The sequence below is a fragment of the Alligator mississippiensis genome, chromosome 6 (assembly GCF_030867095.1).
Source record: "Alligator mississippiensis isolate rAllMis1 chromosome 6, rAllMis1, whole genome shotgun sequence".
In the NCBI taxonomy this organism is placed as follows: domain Eukaryota; kingdom Metazoa; phylum Chordata; order Crocodylia; family Alligatoridae; genus Alligator; species Alligator mississippiensis.
This window is the reverse complement of record NC_081829.1, coordinates 98,734,928-98,761,924: the sequence shown is the minus strand read 5'-3', so window position 1 is coordinate 98,761,924 and position 26,997 is coordinate 98,734,928. Positions and strand designations below refer to the sequence as shown.

Here is a 26,997-nt window from a genome sequence, read left to right as displayed (position 1 = left end):
CCTTACTCCCGAAGCATGTGTAAAAGTATCCAGAGGTACTAAATTTAATGCACATTAGCATAAGGGCATTAATGAACGTGTAGACGTGCCCCCTGTGTGGCACCCCACAGCGCCTCTGGAAGGATCTCAAAGCTTCCCAAAGTGGGATGACGTCCTGTTGAGAATCACTGGCCTCACTCAACAGAACCCTGCATTAACTGTGTGGGTGAAGATCACATTTTTTACTTCATTACTGTAGAAAAGCACTGAAAAAATTCAGTAATCAGTCACAGCCAATCTTTCAAATTGTAGGGAATGCCAGAAACAAGGTTGCCTATGCCACGCAGTTTGCCCTCCTGAGGCATATGCATTGTTATAGTCCTTAATGACATGATTGCATATTCTCTCCCTAAAGTACTACCCCAGGACCGCTAGTTTATTCGCTGCACAGAAGGGAGAACTATCACTGAGCAGATAAGAATACATCATTTGTTTTTCCTCCCACTGTTCAACGTGTGGTCCCTAGTCTAACTTATTCTGCTCTAAACACAGAGTTGTTAGTTTTCTTAAGGGCTTTTTCACAACTGATTTGTTTTCACACACTCCTGTGAAGTGAGGGGGACACCATTATATTGGGATTGCAGATAGGAATTTGAGGCAGAGAGAGAAATTAAGGTCTGAAGTATCTACTAATTCTGAGTGCCTTATCTGAGACAACCAGAATCTGATTTTTCAGAATACTTGGTGTTACTGATTCAAGAACAGCTCCCACTGCCTGCAGTTGCAGTTCTGAGTGCCCAATACTTCTCAAATTAGTTGCCCAGCGAGGAGGGATACACAATGACTGCATATGAAGAGTTTGGTTTAAACGATCTGCCCAGCCTCATACAGGAACTTGGAGGCAGAGGCAGGGATAGCATCCCAGTCCCCAGGGCAGCATTCAGCTGTCTGACTCGAGAGTCCTTCCCTGCACCTTTCTGCAATCCTCTGCCTTGTTTATTAAGCCATCTTACAGACAACAGCTGTTTTTGCTACATAACCACAATTCCCCTTTGGAGCAAGTTTCAACAGTGCAGTTAATAAGGGAGAGGTCTTGCAGAAAAAATATTGTGCAATCACGTAATTAAAGATATCATTATGCACACGCACAATGGGGCAATTTAAGGTTGCATACGTAGCCTTAATCTGGCAACTCTTCATTTTTAATGGTTTAGCTTGCCATACGAACAATATTCTTTTCATTGAATGCATGGAGATTTTCCTAGGTTTAAAAAAAAAAAAAAAAAAAATCTGAAAGAAGCAGACATTTTATATGGCACCATATTGACACCCACATCTCCTCAGCAAGGTTGGGACCTTCACACCAACTACACAGATCTCTGCTACTTGCAGTAAAGGGGTACTTGCCAGCAACAGGAGGTTACTATCCTCTCTGTGAATCAGCACTAAAGGGGCATGAAACAAATTTACGGTAGACTCGGCCATTCAGGATGGAAGTGTACATTCTTTGAAACAAAGGGCAGGAGAACCCATCTTAGATTTAAAAATAGTGTCTGAAACACAAGCAAGCATTTCAGAATAACTATAATGGGTTATTACAGTTATGCTGTGCTCTGCCATAACTATAAAGGGATAGTATAGTTATTTTTGAAATGCATACTCATGTTTCTTACATTTATGCAGAATACTTTTCACATCTTTCACTTACCCGATGAACTCTAAAAGTAACGAGACATCAAGTTCTGGTGGGATTCGGAAAACTGATCCCAGGACTTTTCGTGGCCTTCCTCTGCTCACAGGGACTGGCTGTGGGATAGCTAAAGGTAGCAAAGCACCAAAAATACAAACAACTTGAATTAAAAAGTAAAAAATCCATATCAGTGTCAGTCAGGCATAAATGATCACACAGCTCACCTATAATTATGTCATTATTTCTGTCCCATAGCCTCTGTATCTCAAGCAATTATTATTTGCTGGGAGTCAACAAGCCGTCTCTCTGAATAACTGTTTAGAGACAACAGTGGGACTGGAAGGCAGTTTACACCAATCCTTTACCTTCTAAAGGGGGCCTCTAACGATTTTTAAGCTCTTAAAAGGTACAGATAACAGCAAACATTTGCATCTTACAGATCTGGAATTACTTTTTATCCCAATTAATTTAATAAAACAAAAATCATGCATAGTACACATATTTATTTCCTGGTTATAAACAAAGCATGTATTTTGTGATTGGACACGAGGAGAAAACAACAACAATTTGGATTGTAATTGGACTAGAAAGGATTGAAATCTTTCCATGACCAGTCAACATGCAAGATTAGTGAGACAAGATTTTTCCCTTGCAGAAGTATCCTAACAAGTGGATATTTCCTAGATGTATTAGAGGGTCAGTCTGAAAGGAAGGGGGCTAAAAGCTAACCCTGGTGCAGCTGAGAGTTCGTGCGGTCTGCGATTACACTGGATTTTGACTTAGGAATTCTGCTGCTCCAAAAAGGGTTGAACTCTCCCTGTGATGTGGCCAGAAGCTAAGCCAGAACCCATTGGGCTGAACATCCCACTGGAGGAAACTGAAGCGGACCTCTTGCAGTGCTGTGCCATACAGAGATGGCACTTTCACCACAGTGACATATCATCGCTACTGGTATACACAATGCTGCACACTCCTGAATTAAGCAAGGCAGAAAGATATGTGTTGAATTTTTATGCTCTAAGACCCTGCCAGACTGTCCCTTACTTCAGAGAGATGCACACACTACGCTTACAGGCGTGACAACAAACAAGACACGGCTCGCAGCAAACTGATTAAATGAAAGTGGAACTACACATCACTGGTTCATGCCTTGTAACAGCAAGCCATCACTCAGACTAGTGTTAGGATTTAATTACATTTCAGCTTGGACGTTGTATTTGGTTCTCTAAAGTGATTACGAACTCACCTGGTTTAGGTACTTCTAGACCTCTTTCTTTGTAAAAGTCATGCATTTGCTTTTTCTCTCCTGAAAATAATGTAAGACAGGTTGGACTTTATCACATACAGCTAATATAATATGTGGCTGTTTCTGACAATTAATTTCCAACAGATGGAAGAATTACATTGCATGAACAGAAGCTTATTACGTGTTTCTAGGACAGCACCTTCATTAGCATTTCATATGAGAGAAACAATATTCAACAACATACAACAAGTTAGCAGCAGACTGTATGCTAGTGAAGCCAATTAGGATTTGGAGACTTGTCACAAAATATTTTGTCTTCTTAAGCAGTGCTGCATACTACTCGTTAGCTTAATCCTACCTGGGGAAGTTAATATGGCCTCAGTGGTTTTGAAGTTTCTATATTTAGTTAATATACACATGCAAAAGGAGCTAGCACGTTACCGGAATATCAGCCTGATATATATGGTTATCCAGGACATGCTCTAGTGTCCCATCTAATTCGAGAGAGAGACCCCAAATGCAACACTGCCAACTTACGATTTTTTCAAACACAACAGGGTTTTGGTTGGGGGAACAGTCACTCTCACAGTACTGTTAGATGTTCCAGCCTTCTGGCAAGTTTTAGTTCTTCCTTGTAGAAACCTCCATTGATTGGTGCCTGTCCCCACTACCCATTCCTGGGGTAAGGAGCTACCAGCAGATCTGACTGGCTCAGCTTTGCCACCTCTCTCCTCGGAAATCCAACACTATTTGCATAGCAGAAGGAGCCCCTAAGGTCAGGATATTTGGCTGCCTCTTCTGCTCCCCAGATCAATGGGGACCGATCTTCCCCTCCCTTTGCAATACCCAACCTGGAAAGGAGAGGTAGAAGACGAAGGACCCTGTTGCAGCTTCTTGTCCTTGCATCCCCAAATCTGAAAGGGGACTCTGCTGCAGCTGAGCCCTAGTCCATGACACGAAGGTGAACAATTCCAGGAAAGGCAGAACTGACATGGAGAGCAGTACTTAACAGATGTAAAAGCTGGAGGAAAGGAAGAACTAAGGGGTTGGGATGTGTCACACGCACGTTCTCAGGATTATGACTGATTTGCAGTTTGAAGGCTGGAATGGATGGCTTGGAAGGATGTCTCCTTCCAAATACAAGCAGGGAGGAGGGCCCCCACAGGATGAGCTAAAAATCACCTTTCAAAAGATTTGGGGAAAATATTAAATTATCTAATACACGTGCTAGGGATGGGCACAGGGAACTGAACCAAGAAGGAACATTCCAGGTGATGGACCAAAGTGCACTAATTAAATCATTCTACTATTCATACAATCTTTAGGCCAATATCACAACAGTTGAGGTCTGGTCCATGATTTTTCATCTTCTGAGGTTGGGAATAGTGTAGGCAGCAGCTGAAAATGGTTTTCTATTGCACTTTAAACATTTAACTTATTGCTAAGGTTGCTCAACTATATTCCCTATCAGTATAATAACTATGCAGACAACACAAAAAACCCAAAAACCAAACAAATCCATGCCTACACAAGTGACTGTCAGGTTCAAATTTCAAGGGGAAGAATTAAAAAAAATAAAAAAAATTCTTCTAGCAGTATTAGTAAACCCATGAATAAAAAATTCCTATATGAAATTCAGACCCCAGCCCTGAATCATTATACAAAATACTACATGATAAGAATCTGAAAACTGAATGCAATTACTTAAATCTGGAATACAGGAGGTTTACAAATCTCCATGCAAGTGTACCTATAGAACCAGTATCGACTCAACCATAACAATTTCAGAAAGCGGGTCATCTATGTCATTTCAGAGACAAAACTCCTGCTGCAGAGTGTTTGTAAGAGCATTTTAGCATGCTAAAGGACACCAATTTGCATGGCTAGTTCAGTAAGAGATATGGCCAAACCAACTCCAGCATTCGCTAAAAAAAATAAATTATGTTGACAGTCTGTAGTAGCCAAGTGTAGAAATATAGTGCTCTGGATTAAGCAGCTATCAACTTTTTTAGTCCAGTGCTTTCAACGTAATTATGTAATCAGAATACCAGGATAAAAATGAATTGAAAACAGGAGACTTACTTTCCTCCAGATTGACAACAAGTTTATACACTATGTCTTGCAACTGTCGGTCCAGCCTAATGAAAGAAAGGAAAAGAACGATCCTTAGTAACTTTTTGTACGAATGTCCCCTGCATAACTGAGTATTTAATAAATTGCAAAGCCTATTGTAATGAACACGAACTGCCTTATGTTAAGCACAAAGCTCCTTACATTAATCATGACATTTTTTGCAGGGCTGCCAAACAGATTGCTAAACTTGGTGCATACCAACAAGACAGAGGGCTCAACTCCACCTCTGCACGTAGCTCTTACCAATAGCACCTGGGGAAAACAAACCACATGAGCTGAAAAAGCACCTTCAGGAAAGTATGAAGTATACTTCAAAAGCTAATGCCAAATATCTTAACTCAAAGCAGAACCTTTGACATATTTATGGGTTTTTCCCCTTAACCTGTTGATCAACATAGCTCATTTGGATATATCACCTGCAACAGCATGCTTTTGCATAAGAAGCAGAAAATGATTCTATAGCGAAACTCAGTCTAATTGTCATTGTTGAACATTAATTACAATACAGGTAAAGCATATACAACATATGGATTGTTAAACTATTCTTTCAACTGCAGCGGTCAAGGATTATGCGTCTCAAACAGAAGTCTAAAAAAAATTATTATTGAATATTTAAAAAAATCTAACATCCTATCCCTTTAACAGCAGACGCATTAAAATAAAGGAAAACCCACGAAATGAGATGACTATGTTACCTGATATTATAAAGAGGCTGTGTCTGATGGACAACAATGTTACATTTTGGACATCGGTTACTGTAGTAAAAATGTCTTACTATGCAGCTTTTACAGACTGTAAAGAAAAAGATTCAGAAGTCGTAAGTGTTTTGTTACACGCCGCAACGGGTTTACTGAAGATAATGCAGGAGGACGATTAGCTACAGACAACGGCAACTGTCTGGAAACAAATTAAGCAAAATGAATTAAGTCAACTTAATTTTAATGTATAATTTCACATTAGCGTTAAAGTGAATTTAAACTCATAAGTCAATTTGGTGAGGGTTTTTAACCCTAACTCTTTCTCCCTTTCTCAAGGTATTGGGCAACTGGTCCTTGTGTTTCCAAATAGCAAATGTCCTCATTGGCTGGTACACGCTAGTGATGGGCTACTATTTTGGTCTCTTATGTTACAAATGGATCCGTCTTCTCCTGCTGCCAGGGGTCTGTAACCAGTGACAGGAGTTTTCTATTATCACATAAGATATTTCCACTTGCTCTACCAGCACTTTGTTTAAGGCAGTGATTTTCAACAAGAGTGCTGCGTTATCGGTGTAACGGTGCTGCATTATCTGTGTAACGGCAATGACCTGGACCCATGCGCAGGGAGTCCAGGTACCATGCGTGAGGCTGGGCAGAGGCAAGAGGAGCAACCCAAGGAGTGATTATTATACTTATATTACATGTTATATTATAATACGGGAATGCAATTAATTAAGAATGTTTATTATAATATTTATACGTTTGTGAAATAGGGTGCTACTACTTTCTGAAAACCTGTGGAGTGGAGCCTTGAGTCTAAAAAGGTTGACAACCACTGGGTTAAGGAAAAGTTGTTTGAAACAATATAAAAAAAGCTAAATATTCAACTATTTCTAGCACATCTGCCTGAATAATCCAGTGCTTTCTAAGTAGCAAGGCTACAGTAATCTTGAACATTTGTTGGTTACAATTTCCTATTGATACAAAGTAAGAATGAGATTGCAATTTTGCTAGGAAGAAGCCAGGTAAAGTCAATGAAATATTTAGCCTCTCTCAGTCTGTTACAGTTATAAAAGATGCTTTTCAGCAAATCTGTTAATAGTAGCATCTGAGAAACCAAGATAAGAGATTACAATATTGCTCTGTCCATTTCACTTCAATCCTGTTTTAAGACTAAGAGGCATGTATTTAGCGAATACCAAATTAAGGTTTTATTCATTTATAAACTATAAAATCAACTTCATAATTAGACCAGATACATAAGCCTAGGGGTTTTTTAAAACCATTTTTTCCTGATTCTTTGTAAGTAAAGTTAAAATCTGTTGCTCAAATGCCGGCAGGCACACCTCGTGAGACTGTCACAGTGTCCTGACAAATGTATTAAGTACTTTCCCAAACTACAAAGTACATGAAGATAATACAGCATCTATCAAATTGGTGACGGTACAATCTCTCCCTATCCAGGGCTCTCAGATGGGATAGGGATAGAGATAAAAGCTCTCTTAGCCAGCCTTCCTGACGGATGTAAGAGGGTTTTACTAGCTTTCAGAGAGAACTGAATCCCATGTTCATCTGCTGGAGGAGAGGTTGTTATAAGAAAAGGATTGTGAAAAAATTTAAAAAGAGAACAAGAGAGTGAAAACCAGGCAGAACATAGGATGCACGCCAGGGATTTTTCCATGCACTCGGAAATACTTTCATGTCCTGCCACAGGGAAAAGCACGCGGCGAACAAGCTAACTGTAAACAGGCAATTTCATTTGTGAGGCATGGAAATATTACCCCACCCATTCTGATAGCTGATCTCTCTCGCCTTGGAACTACATTTGTGAAATCAGCAGTACTTACACGTATGAAGGCACTCTGTAATGGTTGTAGCATCTATAAAGTAACCTTTGCAGATGGAACACAAGATGTACGGATTCAACTCAGAAAGGTTTATCATACGCTAGAAAATACAATTGAAACAGTTTCAGAATACAGGTTAAACCAAACGATTTACTCACTCGCATTTCTGAAGTCTAATACCCTTGATTTACGTTATGGATGTAAAGTTTTGTGCCCACAAACAACACTTACTACTTATACTAAGTTTGCCCAAGTGACAATAGTTTTTCAAATGAGATCTTCCCAATATATCTCCATTTGTTTCTCTGCAAACACGGCAATTGAATTAATTTCAGAATAATTTCTGAAAAACAAGTGCAGTATAAGCAAATCCTGCAGGGTACTGGATAGTAATACTATAGGGAGTACTTCACTGGTTGCAATGAAGTAGAGGTTGGCAGCAACAGAAATCGTTACTTCAGGAGCGCTCAACAAACTGGACAGTCATCCCTTGGTCCAGAAACTGAAACAGTGCTCGTCTCCTAGATGCACTGGTTTCTAGAATAGTTATTAAGCCTAAATTATTAAGGCTTAATAACTATTCTCCAACCATTTAGGTTGGTCTAATAAAAGATATCAAATTCACCCAAGGAACCTTGTCTGCCTATGTCCTTAGACCAACACGGCTACAACCTAAACCCCTGGTTTCTAGATGCGCTTAAATATGTCACATTAAACTAGTGCTAGTTTCTAGACGCACTTAACTGTGTGTCATATTAAAGGAAGAGCTGAAATTACACTGCACTGGATTTTGATTATAAAGTGTGTTTATCAACCAGCCATTTTTTGCAGTAGTTTGTTAGCACGGATAAGTATGCCTTTCCTTACAGGATTAGAACAGGAGGTAGGACAGGGCAGCACCTTCGAGATCAGCTGGTTCAGGATAGTGTCCGTCCTGAAATGCTGATTTTTCAAAAGCCTATTTCTCATTTTATGGTGTGGCGGTTTATAAAAGCTAACTCCTCTGACATAGGTCAAGTGTCCAGCATGTTTGCTCTCTTGTCCCTTTGCCCACATCTAGTCGTCGTTATCTGTAGCTTGTTGCAATCTAGGACTCTGCAGTCAGTCTCCAGCTTTGTCTAACCTCTCTTCTATGAAGCTGGTCATCATTCTTCTCCGTTTTCATCTATTCCAGGCCTTCCCACCTCACCGACCCTGGCTTACCACCAGTATCTGTTCTCTCGGGGCCTATTCTGATGCTCTCAGCATTTCTGTGAAAACTCGCACGAGCGCTGGGACTCCTTTCACAATGCACAGAATCACAGACAATTTGGGCTGAAGGGAGCTCAGGGGTCACATCTAGTCCAACCCCTGCTCAGAGCAGGACCAGCCCCAACTACATCATCCCAGACAAGGCTTTGTTGACCCGGGTCTTAAACACCTCCATAGATGGAGACTGTGCCACCTCTCCGGGTAACCTGTCCCAGTGCTTCACCACCCTCCTTGGGAGAAAATTCCTCCCAATATCCAACCTCAACGTCCCTTGCTTCACTCATCACGCAGTCATCTTCTTCCCCTTCGCTTGGGCCGTTTTCTCAGTCAAACAGCACTCGCTGTCCGCTCCCACCAACCCCAATGCCAGTTCCAACCTCAATTACCGGTGACATATCGCTGTCCCCGATTGCTCCAAAAACTGGGGCGTCATCTTTGACTTCGAGGTCTCCTCTCCTTACTCTGAAACAAGCCGTGCCTTTCCCTCCCCTCCCGCATTAGTGACCTAACTCCCCGCCACGGCGTCTCCGCAGCCTCACCCGCCCCAAGCGTCCTGACGGACACCTGCTCGACTTGACCCCGCACGGCATCATGGGAGCAGGGACCTGCCCCGCTCAGCACGTGGTGCTGCAAGGCATTCTGGGAGTGGAGGCAGCACCTGTCACCCCCACCATATGTTGCAAGGCATTCTGGGAGTGAAGGCAGCACCTGTCACCCCCACCATATGTTGCAAGGCATTCTGGGAGTGGAGGCAGCACCTGTCACCCCCACCATTTGTTGCAAGGCATTCTGGGAGTGGAGGCAGCACCTGTCACCCCCACCATTTGTTGCAAGGCATTCTGGGAGTGAAGGCACCACCTGTCACCCCCACCATATGTTGCAAGCCATTCTGGGAGTGGAAGCAGCACCTGTCACCCCCCCCCCCCACCATATGGTGCAAGGCATCCTGGGAGTGGAGGCAGCACCTGTCACCCCCAAATGTTGCAAGGGATTCTGGGAGCAGAGGCAGCACCTGTCACCCCCTCAATATGATGTTGCAAGGCATTGTGGGAGTGAGGGGTCACGTGCCCCCCAGTGTGGTATTGCATTGTGGGAATGAGGGGCCACGTGCCCCCTCCCCGTGGTGTCGCAAGGCATTGTGGGGCCCGTCACCTCGCGCTCCTCGTCGGAGTCGAGCTCGTCGCCGCCGCCGCAGGCCCTGAAGCGGGCGCCGGGCCCGGCCGGCAGCTCCTCGTCCTCCAGCTCCTCCTCGTCCTCGTCCTCCTCGTCCCCGTCCGCGCTGGACTCGGAGCGGCTCCGCTCGAAGGCGAAGGGCAGGGCGCGGGCCCCGGAGCAGCCCGGGGCGCCCTCCACCTCCACGTCCTCGTCTCCGGGCGCGGCGGCGCCGCCGTCCCCCCCGGACAGCCCCGACACCACGGAGCCCGCGTCCGTCTCCATCTCCATGGCGGGGGCGGAGGAAGATAGGCCGCACGCGGGACCCGTCGCCCGGCGCGGCGCGAGGCACGGCGGGAAGTGTAGTCCGAGCGCTCAACACTGCGCCTGCGCACCGAGCCCTCAGCATGATGGGAACGGCAGGTTTTTTTTTTAAGGCAGCTTCGTATGCGCATGCGCGAGCCTGCTGAAGGGCTCTTGGGAGGTGTAGTTTTTCTCCTGGTTAAGAATGAAAAATTAAAGGCAGGAAAAGTGTTTCAAGTCCGGTAAAAACCGACAGAGCCACAAAACCTTCCTTTCCAGAGAACCTTTCAGTTCAAGAAGTTTCTCCCTTAGTTCAGTCCTGGAGATGCCCCCACATCTGTTAGTAGAGATCAGTTTTAAGAATTAAGATTTGAGACAGAGGAAAATGAGAGTTTCTTGGGAGTCAAATACTGATGGAGTCGTCTCAATTAATGTAACTGCACATATGGCTTGACAGTGAAAAGGAAGAGTGAATGGGTAATGCAATGAGAAGTGTGGTATTTTTTTCCCCTTCTGTTTACCAGTATTTAGGGTTGCCAGCCCTCCCAGATCGGCCAGGAGGCTACTGAAATCGGCATCCATCTCCCAGTGACTGTTGAAAGCAACCTGGGAGATTTACATGTCATTAGCGATGTAGCTAACCTTACGTCATGTTGGGGGGGGAATCACTGTTATAAAACATACAGCATATTTTATTTCCTAATTCATCCCGAAAGTGCGCAGGAAACACTGATCCCAAAGGCTTGCAGGAAGCATTGAAAGCTCGCAGAATACATTGATCCCAAAAGCTCACAGAAAACATTGAAAGTCTCCAGAAAACATTGATCCCAAAAGCTTGCAGAAAACATTGAAAGCTCGGGGAAAACATTGATCCCAAAAGCTCGCAGAAAACATTGAAAGTCTCCAAAAAACATTGATCCTGAAAGCTTGCAGAAAACATTGAAAGCTCGCAAAAAACATTGATCCTGAAAGCTTGCAGAAAACATTGAAAGCTCGCAGAAAACATTGATCCCGAAAGCTCGCAGAAAAAGACACTTTCCTTGCGATCTCCCAGTTGTCCTAATAAAAAGCGTCATTTTGGAACCGAGCGCGCTGGTTTTCCGTCTTTCCTAATGACCAGCCCTATTGCCCTAAGGCACTCCCCACGCTCCAGCCCCGGCCGCGCTGCCCTGCCTGTGCCGTAAAGGCGCGCCCGCCGTGTCGCAAAAGGCGGCGCTGACGCGTGCCCGGACTGTCGCGAAGGCGCCGGCGCTTGGCGGCCGATGGCGGGCGGCGCAAGATGGCGGCAGTGCCTGAGGAGCCGGCGGAGGTGGCGGTGAAGCAGGAGGCGGAGGACCCTGCCCCGCCGCCGCCCGCCCCGGCGGCCTCGCCCGCCGCTTCCCCCGCCGAGGGGGAGGCGGCGGCGACCCCGGGGGGCGGCGGCGGCGGCGCGGAGGCCGCTTCCGCCAAGCCGGTGCCGCCGGCCCCCGCGTCGGCCTCAGCCCCGGCCTCGTCGTCCTCATCGTCCGCCTCCGCGTCGCCGCCCGCGGCCGGCCTGGACCGCCCGGCGCTGCTGGCCGTGCTGCAGCTCCTGCGCCGCAGCAACCTGCGCGAGTCCGAGGAGATCCTGCGGCGCGAGGCCCGGCTGCAGCCGGACGACCTCGCCGCCGCGCTCAGCCCCGCCGGCCCCGGCGCCCCGGGCGGGGAGGCCGACGCCGACGCGCTGCTCAGCCGGGTCGCGGCCGCCGCCGCCGCCGCCTCCTCGGGCCCGGGGGGAACCGCCACCGCCGGCCCCACCGGCCCCGCTCTCCCGTCCGCCAGCCCCGTCACCGCCGCCGCGCCGCCCGCCAAAGGCAAGTACACCACGCGTTGCTCCGTCTTTTCCGCCGCTCGCTCGGTCTTTCCGCATTTCTCACGTGCGTTTTCTCGCGTGCCCGTCACTTGCAGTCGGAGGCATCGCCGTCGAAGACCAGCCGGACGTGAGCGCGGTGTTGTCCGCCTACAACCAGCAAGGCGACCCGGCGCTGTACGAGGAGTACTACAGCGGACTGAAACACTTCATCGAGTGCTCCCTGGACTGTCACCGGGCCGAATTATCCCAGCTGTTTTATCCGCTCTTTGTGCACATGTATTTGGAGTTGGTCTACAATCAACACGAGAGCGAAGCAAAGTCTTTCTTTGAGAAGTAAGGCATTTACACTCCTGAGTTTGCCTTCTGTTTATACAGATGCCTTTTTCTCTACAGATTTAACTAAACAAGAGGGAACTTTATTAGCAAAAGGAAGGCAGGGAACGGGGAAAAAAAACCTCCTATAATTGTGGTCGTTGGGGAGTTTTGGGAACTACCTTATGTGTCTTATTAACTAAAATATGTCTAGATAAGAGTAATGAATCGTTGCATTGATATAACTATTGAAGCCGGGAACTTAACGTAGTCGGGAGTCTTGCTTTGTGTCCTGAATTTCTTAATGTGCTATCTTCATATGTTAAGATGTATTAAAATGACACGGCAGCTCTTCGCTGAGAATCAAACACAAGGGAAAAAGATACGTTTTTGTAAGTTTCCTTCCCAGGTTTCAAATTTCTCTACCAGGAATGAAAAACTAACTTAATTTGTCTTTTTTTTGCCAAACCGCTTGAAGTCGTAATTCATCTTTTGGTTTAGAAACATGGAGAAGTTGGGCTGGAAGGGACGTCCAGAAGTCATCTAGTCCAACCCCCTGCCTGAGGCAGGATCATCCCTATCCCTTGGTTTAGACCAAGCATGAAATAATGCAGCCCCAAGGCATCACTTTTCTCAGAAAACTATGATAATTAAAAAATAGTTTTGCACACATTGGTGAAATATTCCCATCCATGAGTGTTTTTAATGTTATCAGTCAATATAAAATGCGTTGTATCCCCAGGCTTAGGTTAATTTTGTTGGCGCTGAATGTTAATGATATTAATACATTTACAATTGGAAAATGTTAAAAGGCATATTTTGTGAAAATGCTTACTCCAGTATGAAAACTATGCTGAAATGTTCAATCATTTTAGTAATGATGACCATTTAGTCCAGTGTAACATACAATGCATTGGGCTGATGCTTGGCAGGAATTAAATATGTTATAGCATGGTTGGAAAGGATGTTATTCTTAGTGATCAGGCCAACAATATTGGTAATAACACTGTGCCTACCTAAAAATCTCCTTACAGTTCTCCTTTGGTCATATACCTTTCACACGTTGTATTATAACTGTTGGGTAGTGTTGTGTGTGCTGCATACAGTTGCACTTCAGCTGTGACATGATCTCATATGTAGTTGTTAAGTACCCCGGAGTACCTAACAATGAGGTACCAAAAAAGATATCAGAATTCTTGGAGATGTGATATCTTTTATTAGACCAACTAGATAGTTGCAAAAAAATTAGTTTAGTTGGTCTAATAAAATATATCATCTCCCAAGAGTTCTGATTACTTTTGCCTTACAGACCAACATGGCTACAACCTGTATCCCCGAAATATAGGGATATGTAATTGCTTTGGGGGGAGTATCAAATCCATGAGTATGTGTACGATATTTTGACTATAACAAATGGTACTTCATGTTTTAAACTAAAACTGTATTTCAATAGGTTTCATGGAGATCAGGAGTGTTATTACCAGGATGACCTGCGTGTATTATCCAGCTTAACCAAAAAGGAACACATGAAAGGGAACGAGACCATGCTGGATTTCCGAACAAGCAAATTTGTGCTGCGCATTTCCCGTGACTCTTACCAGCTCTTGAAGAGACACCTGCAGGAAAAGCAGAACAATCAGATCTGGAACATTGTTCAGGAGCATCTCTACATCGACATCTTTGATGGGATGCCCCGCAGCAAACAGCAGATAGATGCTATGGTGGGAAGCTTGGCTGGAGAGGCCAAACGAGAGGCAAATAAAGCAAAGGTATGAGGCAAATCCTCTCACACTATTAAGCAATTGCAGCATGTAGAGAAATTTGTCAGCTGCCTTATAGAGCAAGCAGTCTTGGACTCTGAATATGAATAGCCTAACTGACAACATACCTGGGACAATAACAGTAAAGGTTGGCACATTTATCCGCTGCATGGAAATGAAGATAAGTAACCATTTGTAACTGGTCTCTGAAGAACCTCTCGGGCCACTGAAAGAGACAGGTTTATTTAGTAGACTGAATGCAAGTCGGACCCCCTCACTTGTTCAAAAAAGATAGTTTGCCCATCTCCAGTAGTTGTTATGAAAATGTACTATTTGTATACTGTTGTAGCTTCTCAAAATATCAAGAGTAATATATAGATACTATATCTCAACCATAGGGATTCGAAGGGATGTTGTGAGGGGAAATTGGGGTGATCAGCATGTCTCAGGATTGTTATTTGTGAGAGTTGAAGACTGCATACGAGTCCAGAGGAGAGCCACGTGCATGATCAGAGGTCAGGAAAACAGGCCGTATGATGAGAGGCTTCATCATGATGAGAGTTATGGGACTCTTCAGCCTGGAAAGCACAGGCTCAGAGGTGATCTGGTGGCCACCTATAAGTTCATCAGGGGTGCTCACCAGGATCTGGGGGAACGTCTGTTCATCAGAGTGCCCCAGGGGGTGACAAGGTCAAATGGTCACAAACTCCTCTATGACCGTTTCAGGCTGGACACAAGGAAGAACATCTTTTACTGTCTGAGCCCCCAGGGTCTGGAATAGACTGCCGCCAGAGGTGTTTCAAGCACCTACCTTGAACGCCTTCAAGAGAAATTTGGGTGCTTATCTTGCTGGGATCTTATGACCCCTGCTGACTTCCTGCCCCTGGGGCAGAGGGCTAGACTTGATGATCTTCAGAGGTCCCTTCCAGCCCTAATGTCTATGAAATCACAAACCCTTTAAATGTTAAATAATAGTGAGTTATGTAATATCAAATACAGTGGTTTTAAATTGGGACTCTGCTTTTTTGTAACAAGCTTGATATTCATAAATTGCTGCTTATGTTAAACTTGTTCCATTTAAAAAAATGATTTTTTAAAAAGTAAAATAATGCAGACTTTATTATGTGACTTTCTAAATTGGATTGCAGGTTTTCTTTGGCTTATTGAAAGAGCCAGAAATTGAAGTCCCTTTGGATGATGAAGACGAAGAAGGGGAGAACGAGGAAGGAAAACCAAAAAAGAAAAAGCCGAAAAAAGATAGCGTGGGATCAAAAAGTAAAAAACAAGACCCGAATGCTCCTCCGCAGAACAGGTAACTTGTTAAATCTGGTCTGCTTCTTGCTGATTTTGGATTGTTTGCTTTTCAATATCTCTGCTACGTTTTTTAGTCTGGTTTTAAATGAGGCTTCTGTTACTTTCTTTAGGAGATATTTCCAGTGGCCCAAAACACCTGTTCCTTGGGAAGATTTTTGATGTGTGCCCTTTGTTTTCATATCAAAATTTTATTTGCATTATCCAGTAGCTTGTTCGTTTCATGCTCAGCAATACTTGTCTCTCCTTCATGGTTATCCCTCAGATGTTCCTAGAATTATGAGATCTTCTCCCCTCATTTTCTAAACCAGGGGTGGGCAAAATGTGACCCATGGGCTGGATGCAGCCTGCCAGGCCATTCTATCTGGCCTGTGGGGCCCCTAAAAATTTTAGAAAATTAATATTTATCTGCCCCTGGCTGTCTGTCAGGCAGCCCTCAATGGTTTGCCAAAACGCAGTAAGCAGCCCTCCACCTGAAATAATTGCCCTCCCCTGTAATCTAAACTATATGTATCAAATTAAATGAACTGTTTCCTATTGGTCAGTCCTTCCAACCCCCCGTTTTTTACTGTTTGAAGTTCTACCCCTACCTTCCATTCTGGCAGTGATATACCCAGGCATTGCTGCTGTTCCTTCATTCGATGGTTCCATCTCATGGGAGGCCCCCCCATCCCAGTCCTTGGCTCCATGGACCACTGCCAAGCATGCTCCAGTGTACCAATCCTACAATGCTGCCATCACAAATTAATGTGATTTAAGGCAGTCCTGCTCCATTTCTTGTAGAATTCCTCTTCCTGAACTGAAAGACTCTGACAAGCTGGATAAAGCAATGAACATAAAGGAAGCCACAAAGCGCGTGCGTCTTGGCCCAGACTGCTTGCCTTCTATCTGTTTCTACACATTCCTTAATGCTTACCAGGTTAGTAAAGGTGGCTTTGGTGCCATAAGAGAAGGAGTCAGAAATGACTGTGGACGCCATAAAACATTTGGCTTAAAGAAATCAAGCTATCAAGGTGTTACCCTGAATTCTAGGGCTTGATGCTGGGGTGGGATTAAACATTATTACATAGTAGTTTTTGCCTTCTCGGAAATTATTTTCTTGGCACTTAAGACCATACACTTACAGTCACTGGGTCACACCTGTATATCTTAATTTGACCCAACTGAAAAGTCTTATGAACATACATAACAGGGATTACTTAAAGGGAAATATGCTCATAGTACCAGAAAATTATTATTTGGAATAAGCCATTTCTGTAGTTATTTCCAATTAGGTATAATGCAATGAAAAATTTAGATTCAAAGTCCAAATGAATGAAACTGAAGGCTTTCTTAAACCACCTTAGCTCCACTGCCTGTTTTGCTTAGTTATTGCTGTATCTTTTGTTCCCCTGATTTGTTCTAAGCATGTGAGTAGGGGGCAGTTCTTCCTAATGTGAATCCTGAATACTGCAGATCAGGGGTGTCAAACTCACCTTGCACCCCAGGCTGGATCCAGACCACAGGGCTCCTTGAAGGCCAGATCTGGCCTGGGGTAGTTCCAGGCTGGATACACAGTGGTGGTGGGAGCAGCTCTGGCTACGACCTGGGGCACAAGACAACAATAGCAGCAGTTCTGGCATGGGGCACACAGTGCAGCTCTGCACCCTGCCCCATGCTGGAGCTGCTGTAACCATATGCCCTGTACTGCTGCAGCAGCTTTAGCTCCTGCGTGGGGCACACAGCAGGTCCAACATAAAGCAGCAGGCCCAGCGGCTGAGGAGGTGGGGCTGCAGCAATTGGTCATGGGCAAAGCAACTGAAGGGTGATCAGGGCTGGATCAACCCTCGCTTGCCCTTCTGCCACCAATTTTCTATGTCAACTGGGGCCCAAGAGCCCTGAATTCTGCAGTAGGCCGTTCCTTCATCTGTCCCTCTTCCCTCCCGCCCTCCCCCACATCCCAAACTTTAGGAGGCCCTCTAGTAGGCCAGTGGGCCAGGTAGAACAGCTCTGTGGGTCAAATCTGATCAGCCAGCCATAAGTTTGACACCCCTGCTGTAGATATAATGTACTGGAATGTTTGTGAACAGTTTTGCTGTTTTGTCTTTTAAAGTAAGTGTAGTTATATATATCTTTATTTTAAATGGTATAACTTTTTGTAGCAGTTACTTGCTAGGTTTTCAAATACTTATGCATTCTGTCTTAAGGTAATTCCCTTTTTTATACAAAATGGAGGTAGGGCGGTTACAGGATTTTCTAGTATTTGAACTTTGTAATTAAAAAAATTCATTAACTTTTAAAATAAGTAACTTTTTTGTGTACAGGGTCTTACTGCAGTGGATATCACAGATGACTCTAGCATGATTGTAGGAGGCTTTGCTGACTCCACTGTCAGAGTGTGGTCTGTGACACCAAAAAAGCTACGCAGTGTAAAAACAGCAGCAGGTAATGAAGGCAAGAAGATACGCTCATCCTAAGTGTTAATTCTGATAGAGTTCTATGTTTTTGCAACCTGTGCAGAGGGAGGTAACTTTGCAGGGCAGCTTTCTTAACTCATTGGATATTGTTAGTTTGGCTTCTACTTATAAAGCAAATAACGTACCATTTTTATATTTGGATGGACTTTGTTTTGGTAGTAGTATATAATGAGCAGAATCAAAAACATCTCCAGAAATTTGTAGTCTGACACAGTTACAGAACAGAGAAGGTATACTAGACAGCTGATGAGGAAATGTAGTTTCATTGTAGCCCTATTTCAGCAAGATACTTAAACAGGTGCTTGTGTATCTCGCTGAATAACAATCTGTATTTGGAATGACTAATCAGAGTTTGTAAATCCTAGGACCTCTGGGTTGTGGAGATAAATAAGTAGTATTTTGGAGAGCTTTGCAGAGAAGCTGTACTACAAAGGACGATTTCTCAAGCACGCAGTTTGTGATGATACCAGAATGAGGTCTTAAAAAGAATCCTATAGATTGAAGGCCAGTGTCAGCTCTTGGGTGTAGAGCAGTCATAAGTTCTTGAAATCTGAAAACATGGGTGTATGTACATGAATGCTCATCTACAGCAGGGGTGTCAAACTCTCCTTGTGCCTTGGGTCGGATCCAGGCTGCAGGGCTCCTTGTGGGTTGAATCCAGCCTGGGGCATGAGGAAACAGCATTGGCAGCTCCAGCTCTGACCTGGAGCATATGGTGATGGCAGCTCCAGCTCCTGCCACGTGCTCTATGCCATGGTGGCAGTTCTGGCTCCAGCTCCATTTCCAGCACGGGACACACAGCAGGGGCCAGCAAGGTAGGACCATGGCAGTGATGACACACAAAGCGGCCAGCGGGTGACCATGGCTGCACTGACCCTTGTTTGGTGTCCTGTTGCTGATTGTCATGTCCATCAGGGCCCAATTCTGCAGCAGGCCATTCATCCCTGGTCATGTCCCCCAACTTTTGGTGGCCTGCTGGTAGTTTATCAGGCTGGATAGAACTGCTCTGTGGCCCGGATCCAGCCCATGGGCCATATGTTTGACACCCCTGATCTACAGCATCTTTTCCCAATTGATGTGTAGGGTAGTATATTGCTGATTGATACGAAGAACCTGTCACTCCATTCTTGAATTACCTTCATAGCCAAGCTCATATTACCTTTTATAGCAGTTTCCTTTACAGTAGTCCTAAGGAAATAGCTTCAATTGTGCTATATGTAACTTCAAGTTTAAAACCTGACAACTAATTTTTAAGCTTCCCTGCTGTTCTATATTTTGGTATTAGTGTTCAAACTGACAACCAGTATTCAGGAAGGATTTTTGTTTCACTTCATACTTGCAGAGAACAATAAAAAACGTATGTTCTGCTTAAAAGATGTACCTATTTTTGCATAAATGTAAGTAAATGTGCTCAGCTTCTGGCAATCATTATACGTGAAATCTGCATATTTGCTGCAACTATGAACCTCTGGAATTTTACAGATCTCAGTCTCATAGACAAAGAATCAGATGATGTCTTGGAAAGGATCATGGATGAGAAGACGGCAAGTGAGCTGAAGATTTTATATGGTCACAGTGGACCCGTCTATGGTACTAGCTTCAGTCCTGATAGGTAATATAATTTAAAATTTGCCTTGGAGAGGAGGTCTTGAGTTCTAATAAGATGCTTCTTGCTCAAAACTGATTCTTAAAGCAGCTGCTTCCGTAAATTGAGATGAAATTTGTTCATGTGTTTCATAAGAAGCCATGACAGGTGGGTATAAGGGCCTGATTCATAGATTAATAGATGTCTTGAGGCTCATGCGTGTGTTGTGTGGTTATTGAGTATCTTCAGTGTAGCTTGACATCAGTAGGAGCTAAGAACACTCAGCACCTGGCAAGTTCAGGACTTAAGATAGGAAACTGGAAACTCTTACTTGAAAGCCGTATCTTAAGTTTGATTTTAACTGCATAAGCAAACTGTAAAAGGGAGACAGATCATTGCAACATTTATATCCATTATGGTAATGTAGAGATGAACAATTTTGTTAGCATTTACACCTATTGATGCATTTCTAGTCTGCTTCCCACTAGAGCCTCCAGTAAGCCTTTATTTTCCAGATATGTGATCGTGGTAATCTCGTAGTCTCTTAAATACAGTAAAATCCCTGTTATCCAGCATGAATGGGGAATATCAGGTGCCAGTTACGTAAAAATTCTAGTTATCTGAGGCAGATGACGCAGGGTGGGGGGAAGGGGTGGTGGTGGCTAGATATGGAGCGATGGCAGCTGCCACGTAAGACCTTCTCCTGCCCCCCACAGCTTGGCAGGTGCCGCCTGCATGGGATGGTGCGTGGTGGTGCTCCATCCCTGCCTGCCCGTGCGTGTCCCTTAGGGCCTTCTCCAGTACCCCCTGTTCTATGGGAATCTTTTCATATAGCCAAGGGTGGCATTTCTGAAACCAGTTCTTGAACAGTTGCATGCAGTGGTTTATCAATAGCTTTTTGTTTTGAACAGAGAACTGGACCCCTAATCATAACATGCTTTCTTTCACGTAGACAAGTACTGCAAATTTGAATAGAATATAAGCAATGGTTTGTCCCTCTTCACAGTAAGTGTCCCAGTAGGATTCCCTCTGAATCGGGTATATCTCAGCCCATTGAGAGTTCAGATCATGTAGTACCCTGCAGCACAATCCCAGTAAATGGACGGTGTTCTTACCCCAAAGACACACCAGTAATCTTGCACTAGACTCCCAGTATTCTGCCTAAGTCGTATTCTTTTGCCTTCTGATAGGAACTACCTGTTATCCTCCTCAGAAGATGGCACTGTGCGATTGTGGAGTCTGCAAACATTTACTTGCCTGGTGGGATATAAAGGACACAACTATCCAGTATGGGATACGCAGTTCTCTCCCTATGGGTATTACTTTGTATCTGGTGGACATGACAGAGTGGCTCGGTAAGCACCTGAAAGGCCTTTTTATTGGAATTTTTAATAATCCGAGGCCTGGAATGTTGAGAGAAACTAACCCCTTAATACTGGTGGCTGGTATTTTCCAGCTCTCATCTCGCTATGGGATATGAATTTTATTACACTTGGGTTAAAAAAATTAAACCAAAAACTAATGCAGTGCTAGCTGAGGGTATCATGACATTATTATTCTTACAGAGATGGTGTTCCTTTGCTTTCAAACCATCTGGTTAATATGGGAAAATGCATATCCTTGATCCTTAATGTTGGAGAAACCATCGTACCTCTTCCATTGCTTTTGTAATGGCTGCATCGAGACACTTTTTTTTCCCCTTGAAGAACAACCTTTAAAACAGGGGTGGGTAATTATTTGGGCTGGAGAACCACTTAGAGAGAGTTGGTGAGCTATTGTGGGTTGAGTCAGCACCTCTCCCCACACTCTCAAAAGCTCACCAAAACTCCCTAAGTGGCTCTGCCTCTGGGCCTGCTGGCCCCATGCTGTCACCACCTTGAGATCCAAGCCCCGGCCTTGGAATCTCCATGGAGACTAGCCCGGGACTCGCATGGGCAGGGCGCACTTGGGGGAGTGGATGGGGTGGGGCCCCGGGCAGGCAGGGAGCAGTGTCCGGGAGTGGGATGAGTGGGGCTGAGGCCTGGATCTTGGGGCGGTGACAATGTAGGGTCAGAACTGGGATCTTGGGGCAGTGATGGTGCGGGGTAGGGGCTCTGGGCAGAGCTGTGGTCTGCTTCTGGCACACTCCTGCCCATGGAACTAAAGCCTGTTGCAGGGATGTGTGGGGAGCGGATCATGGCTCTGCCCTGGCTCTGCCCATTCCACTCCTAGACGCTGCTCCCTGTCCACCCACGGCCCTATTGCATCCACCTGCCTGAGTGCACCCTGCTTACGTGGGTCCGAGGCTGGTCTCCAGAGACCCCAGCTGCCTGCTCCGTCGTGGTGGCGACACCAGCAGCAGCAGCCAGGAGTTGTCACTGCTGCCGAGGCTGTTGGAAAGCGGAGTCCGGCTGCCGCACCACCACTGTGTGCCTGGAGGCAGTGGGACGTGCCACACGGACCATGGCCCAGTCTGCTCCCTGCGCCAGGCAGAGCCAAATAAAGTCCCTTGACAAGCTGTATCCAGCTCACAGGTTGCCTTTTGCCCACCCCAGCTTTAAAAGTCATTGCTAATTGCATAAATTGTTCATTTTGAGGTACCTGGGTAACAAGCACCACATAAGGACATCATGTTTTCAATAAGGGTCTAATTTCTTTATAGTTTTATAAAAAATGCTTTCCTTAAGGCTCTGGGCAACGGATCACTATCAGCCTTTGCGTATGTTTGCTGGCCATCTTGCTGATGTCACATGTAGTCGGTTTCATCCCAACTCCAACTATATTGCTACGGGCTCAGCAGACAGAACTGTGCGACTCTGGGATGTTCTGAATGGGAACTGTGTGAGGATCTTCACTGGACATAAGGTAGAGGAGTGTCAGATGTAGAATCAAGGTAGCTGCACTGTATTTCACTAACATTTCCTACAAGACAATAGTCAGTACTTAATTGATATATGTCTGTAGATCTACACACACACACACTCTCACTCTCACAATTTTTAATGTTCAGAAAGTGTGTGCCTGTTACTTTAGAGACCCATTGTAAGTTGTCCCATGAAACAAAGGCTTCCCTCCCTTATAAACTTCTGTTCCTGATGAATGACTAGTTTATTTATATGTTTGTGTGTCTGTGTGCACTTAATTTTTAGAGGGTAATCAGGACTCGTAGTAGAGATGATATCTTTTACTAGACCAACAAGATTTTTGCAACAAAAAATCGTTAATTTCGCAAAAATCTTGTTGGTCTAATAAAAGTATCATCTCTACGACCAGTCCTGATTGCCTTTGCCTCTAGAGCAATACGGCTACAACCTGGATACCTGACACATTTTTAGAGGGTAGTATTTGCAATGAATACAGCTTGGAGCTTTATAGATGCAGGTAGACTTGTCTAATTTGGCTTCTCCAACTGACTTTGTTCCAGGGACCAATTCATTCGCTGGCATTTTCCCCTAATGGAAGATTCCTGGCCACTGGAGCAACAGATGGAAGAGTGCTCCTCTGGGATATTGGCCATGGTTTGATGGTGGGAGAGTTGAAAGGGCACACCGACACCATCTATGCACTCAGATTCAGTAGAGATGGGGAGATTTTAGCATCAGGTAAAACTTACTGAAATGTTCAGTTTTTCATTCTCCAGTAAAAACACAGTCTAAAATGGAATGACATGCTTTTTTTTATAACTGGGATCCTGATCCAAATCTGTCTCCCTTCTCAATGCGAAGGATCAAACTAATACTTAGCAATGTTAATACTTTGTAGTTGTAAAGCAAATAATCTAAATTTCAAAAATCTGGTAATTTTAATGTAAGTGGGTATATGATTCCTTAATTCAGCTAGAATTGAGGCATGGTAAGCAATTTATTCAAGAAACAGTTAGAATGGGAAATAATCTGGTGTTTTATAACTGAAACCAGCCCTGTCAGACCTTTGAAAGTAGATAGTAATTGGGGGGGTTGTACCACACTGCACATCCATGGTGTGCTTAGTTTGCAGCTAAATTTTCTTCTTTCAGTGTCTAAGAATTCAGTAGTTATTTCAGTGGGGTTTAGATAACGCTTCCTTTGCCATGTCAGTGGGTGTGTGGGCCTCTAGACACTGACTGGCATAAAAGACATCTGACCTTTATGGAAAAAAATGTTTTAAAAAGGTCTCAAGGTAAATCTTATAAATCCATCTTTTTTGTAGATGTGTGGATGTATAAAGACCAGGGATGTTCAAGTGGTAGGGGGCACCTGACTTCTGAAAAGCTTTACTCGTGAGATGCTCCCAGCTACTGAAGGTTACTTAAATAGTTGTCATTTTCTAGAACAAGAGTAGGAATAAAGCACACTTTCTGGCCCTGTTACAGTTTTTACAGATTTCCCAGAGAATCACTAGTTTCTGTTGTCACAAGGATTTGAAACTTGGTGGGGGAGGAAGATAGGACAACCTTGTGTCAAGAATGTATCTCCTGTCATTCCCAAGAGCTTAATTAGAAATTCATTGCTAAATGTAACTCTAGTAAGACTAGAATGAGCCTCTAACAGAATTCAGTCAAGACTGAATAGCAGCTCCTCTGGTTTAACTATAGAAAGGTGTAGCATTGGACTGCTCAACTTCCTGGCAGCCAGGGGCTGTATGCCGCAGAGGCCATATACTCTACAGATTCCCAGAACCCCTGCCGTGTACAGCCCCTCACCCTGTTCCTATTGCTGCCCTGGGAGCCGTGCAAGCCCCTGTTCTCCTCTCCCCTTCCCCTCAACCACTCTAGCAGAGAGCTTACTGGCCCCTGTCCTATAGAACTGCCCTGCCACAGATCCCAGTCACCCCTGCAGCATTAGAAGCAATGGGAGGAGTGGTGGCTGGAAGTAGCCCACGAGTCATGTGTTAACCCCCCTCCCAGAGGCCACCAGTTGGATACCCCTGGACCATGTTAAGGCTCTAATCGTGCAAACATGCACTTACGAATAATGCACTTGAAGTCCATTTGCTTGCAGCATTTGGGTGTAAAGCGTTAATGCTTTGGCCCGTCCTGCAGTGGCTGAAGAAAAAGTGTTTTCCAGCCTTCATTGCTGCCAACTTGGTTGCAGCCTTGTCTCAGCATCATTTCAATACAATTATCATTCGCTGCTGCTATGGCTTCAGTAAGGGCATGGAGGAAAACATTGCTGAATGTTCCTTTTCCTGTGTGTTGCTTTTTAACTGTGCCCTGCGCAGGACCAAGGCTCTACATTGTAATTCCCCACTTTGTTCTTAGGTTCTATGGATAACACAGTCAAACTGTGGGACGCTGTGAAAGCATTTGAAGACTTGGAAACTGATGATTTTACAACAGCCACAGGACACATAAATCTGCCTGAAAACTCACAGGACTTGCTACTGGGTACTTACATGAGCAAATCAACCCCAGTCATACACCTTCATTTTACACGGAGAAACTTGCTGCTGGCTGCCGGAGCATACAGCCCACAGTAAACATGAAGCTGTGAAAGAGGCTGTGCAAGTCAGTAGTAAAGACCTCAAAATGACTACCGGATTTGAGATGAAAGAAATCTCTTGTACAGACGGACTGTGCCTGGTCAGTTGGGGCGGCAGGACTATGTAAATTAATACGCAGGTAATGTCTTCTCAGTTCTGCTATTTCATTTTTAGCCACAGCCTGAAAATGCTGGAAAATGATTAGACATTGTGGCTTTACAGGAAAGAATTGTTTTATGGTGCTTTGGATTTTTTGATAAAAAACAAAAACAAGAAAAAAGAGAGAGAATGGCTGTCTCCTATTAAGAGAAATGGCAACGGGCTCTGCTGGAACATCACTTTTGGAAAGTTAACAGCACCTCAGTGAGCGTCTTGAACATTTTAAAAAGCACTTAATTTATACCTGGAATTTTGTGGAACTCGCCTTAACCTGGGCTGGGCAGCAGGTTTGTCTGGCTGGAACTTTATCCTACTTGCTGCAGAAGGCACCATACACAGAAGCTTGTGGTGAACTAAAAATTGAATATATAAGCACGCCTTTGTATAAAGGTCTGACTGTGTTTCAAATCTTTCTTGTTTCCTGTATTAGAAATACAGATTTGGTCACTGCAACTTCAGGGTAGGTTAAGGTGTCATGACTAGCAAATAGCTAGAAGTAAAATCTGAACATCTGTAAAAGCAAAGAGACAAGGGACTGAGACAACTGAAATACTCTTACTGCCTATTAAAACATGCTCTCCGAAGGGAAAACAGGGGCCTTGTACCCTCTTAGGATACTTAGAGGAGGCCTGGAAAATAATTAAAAAAAAAAAAAATAATAATCTTCCCCCCCCCCCGTTTTTTTTCTTTTACATAAAATTAAATTTTTGTCACAGCTAGCAAATTTAGGAATGGGGAGAGCCAGTGAAAAGGCAAAAAATGAACCTTTTTATTCCTAATGCTAATATTTGTGAAAAGGCTCTCCCCTCACGCACACTGTTGTGATGCTGTGTTCAGCAGCAGAGGTCAGACCTGACATTCTTAATGTTTCTAAACAAAAAGACCTGGCAGGACAGTAGGCTTTTAACCCCTTTCTGTCTCTATACAAGATGAGGAAGCAAAAGGACACTAGCATGAATTTAAGGAAACTTGAGTAGGAAACTCCCTTCCAACTCATCCCATCCCCACCAAAACACCCAGAAGCTTTCCATGCATTGCATATCAAAAGTGCAGACACTTCTCACCAGTGGATCTCGCCTTTAAGAACAGGGAAGAACGCTTTGAAAGTAAATGATAATGATCCTGTCTGTTTCATGTAAACTTCCCAACACCAGATACAAGCAGGTGGCTTTTAAGTGAAAGTATGGCAAAATTGAACAGTACATTAAAATACTTTCCCTGCAAGAGTAAGCATGTACAGTTTTGACAGCTAAAAAAATCACTGCCGCTATCTGCCTTTGTATTTTGTACAGTTTTATACTTTTGATATGATAATAAAAACTAAAAATATCATTCTGTGCATGTTTCTGGATTATATTACAAGAAGAGAATTAATCCCCTCTTAAATTGTTGCAAGTTATGCAGTGCCCACACAGCTATACCAGCAAACTACCAAATGAAACAAAGTGATACAATTTATACTGCTACATTTAGGACCAAATTCTACACACAACCTCTGCCAGTTTATAGTTCAGACCAGGAGTCGGCAACATATGGCTCACAGATATGGGACTTAAGCTGCAGTAGCGCTCCTTGTGCCACTGCAGGGAGAAGTGCCTGCCTCTGACCCAGGGTAGGTTATTCTGGTTGACAGGCTGCACTTTGAGAACCCCTAGACTATATTGTTCTTTCTAAAGCATGCAATTAATAGCAGATGGGTTTAATAGTACTGTATTTCTGTTCCTGTAGGGGAAAGGACGGTCTAAAATTGCAAGTGAGGGAAATTTAGGTGGGATATTAAGATCTGGTGAGGGTGGTTACTCACAGGATATTAGAAGATATGGAATTTCCATCCTTGGGAGTTGT

General features: G+C 44.3%; 2 protein-coding genes across 4 annotated transcripts in view; one reads left to right on the top strand and one right to left on the bottom strand.

Annotated features, from left to right (window-relative positions):
• The window catches only part of PCGF6 (polycomb group ring finger 6), a 58,526-nt gene extending 48,135 nt beyond the window's left edge, over window positions 1-10,391 (bottom strand). For 2 of the 3 annotated variants that reach the window (XR_002089853.2, XM_006273667.4), the window contains exons 1-6: window positions 9,997-10,388; window positions 7,594-7,693; window positions 5,744-5,840; window positions 4,998-5,053; window positions 2,916-2,975; window positions 1,688-1,796 (exon numbers count right to left, since the gene is read on the bottom strand). Coding sequence is in view for 2 of the 3 variants with exons in the window: in XM_006273667.4 (XP_006273729.1) it covers window positions 1,688-1,796; window positions 2,916-2,975; window positions 4,998-5,053; window positions 5,744-5,840; window positions 7,594-7,693; window positions 9,997-10,287 (713 nt within the window). In the remaining variant the exon portion in view is untranslated. Of the gene's footprint in view, window positions 1-1,687; window positions 1,797-2,915; window positions 2,976-4,997; window positions 5,054-5,743; window positions 5,841-7,593; window positions 7,694-9,996 lie in introns of all 3 variants that reach the window. The other variant, XM_019486013.2, reaches the window with a different exon arrangement.
• A 1,172-nt stretch (window positions 10,392-11,563) lies between these two features.
• TAF5 (TATA-box binding protein associated factor 5) lies at window positions 11,564-26,484 on the top strand. Its single transcript, XM_059730198.1, has 11 exons — window positions 11,564-12,131; window positions 12,226-12,463; window positions 13,896-14,211; window positions 15,351-15,514; window positions 16,297-16,432; window positions 17,817-17,937; window positions 19,452-19,581; window positions 20,745-20,909; window positions 22,221-22,398; window positions 22,958-23,135; window positions 24,773-26,484. Exons 1-11 carry the CDS (start codon window positions 11,579-11,581, stop codon window positions 24,988-24,990), a joined length of 2,397 nt encoding a protein of 798 aa, XP_059586181.1. The 5' UTR covers window positions 11,564-11,578; the 3' UTR covers window positions 24,991-26,484.
• Window positions 26,485-26,997: the final 513 nt, after the last annotated feature.

Bases quoted from the DNA above. Each gene is read 5' to 3' on its own strand.
- TAF5 (XM_059730198.1), top strand. From the start codon at position 11,579: ATGGCGGCAGTGCCTGAGGAGCCGGCGGAGGTGGCGGTGAAGCAGGAG. The intron at 16,433-17,816 runs GTTAGTAAAGGT...TTTTGTGTACAG, and splicing joins CATTCCTTAATGCTTACCAG to GGTCTTACTGCAGTGGATAT. The intron at 23,136-24,772 runs GTAAAACTTACT...CTTTGTTCTTAG, and splicing joins TGGGGAGATTTTAGCATCAG to GTTCTATGGATAACACAGTC.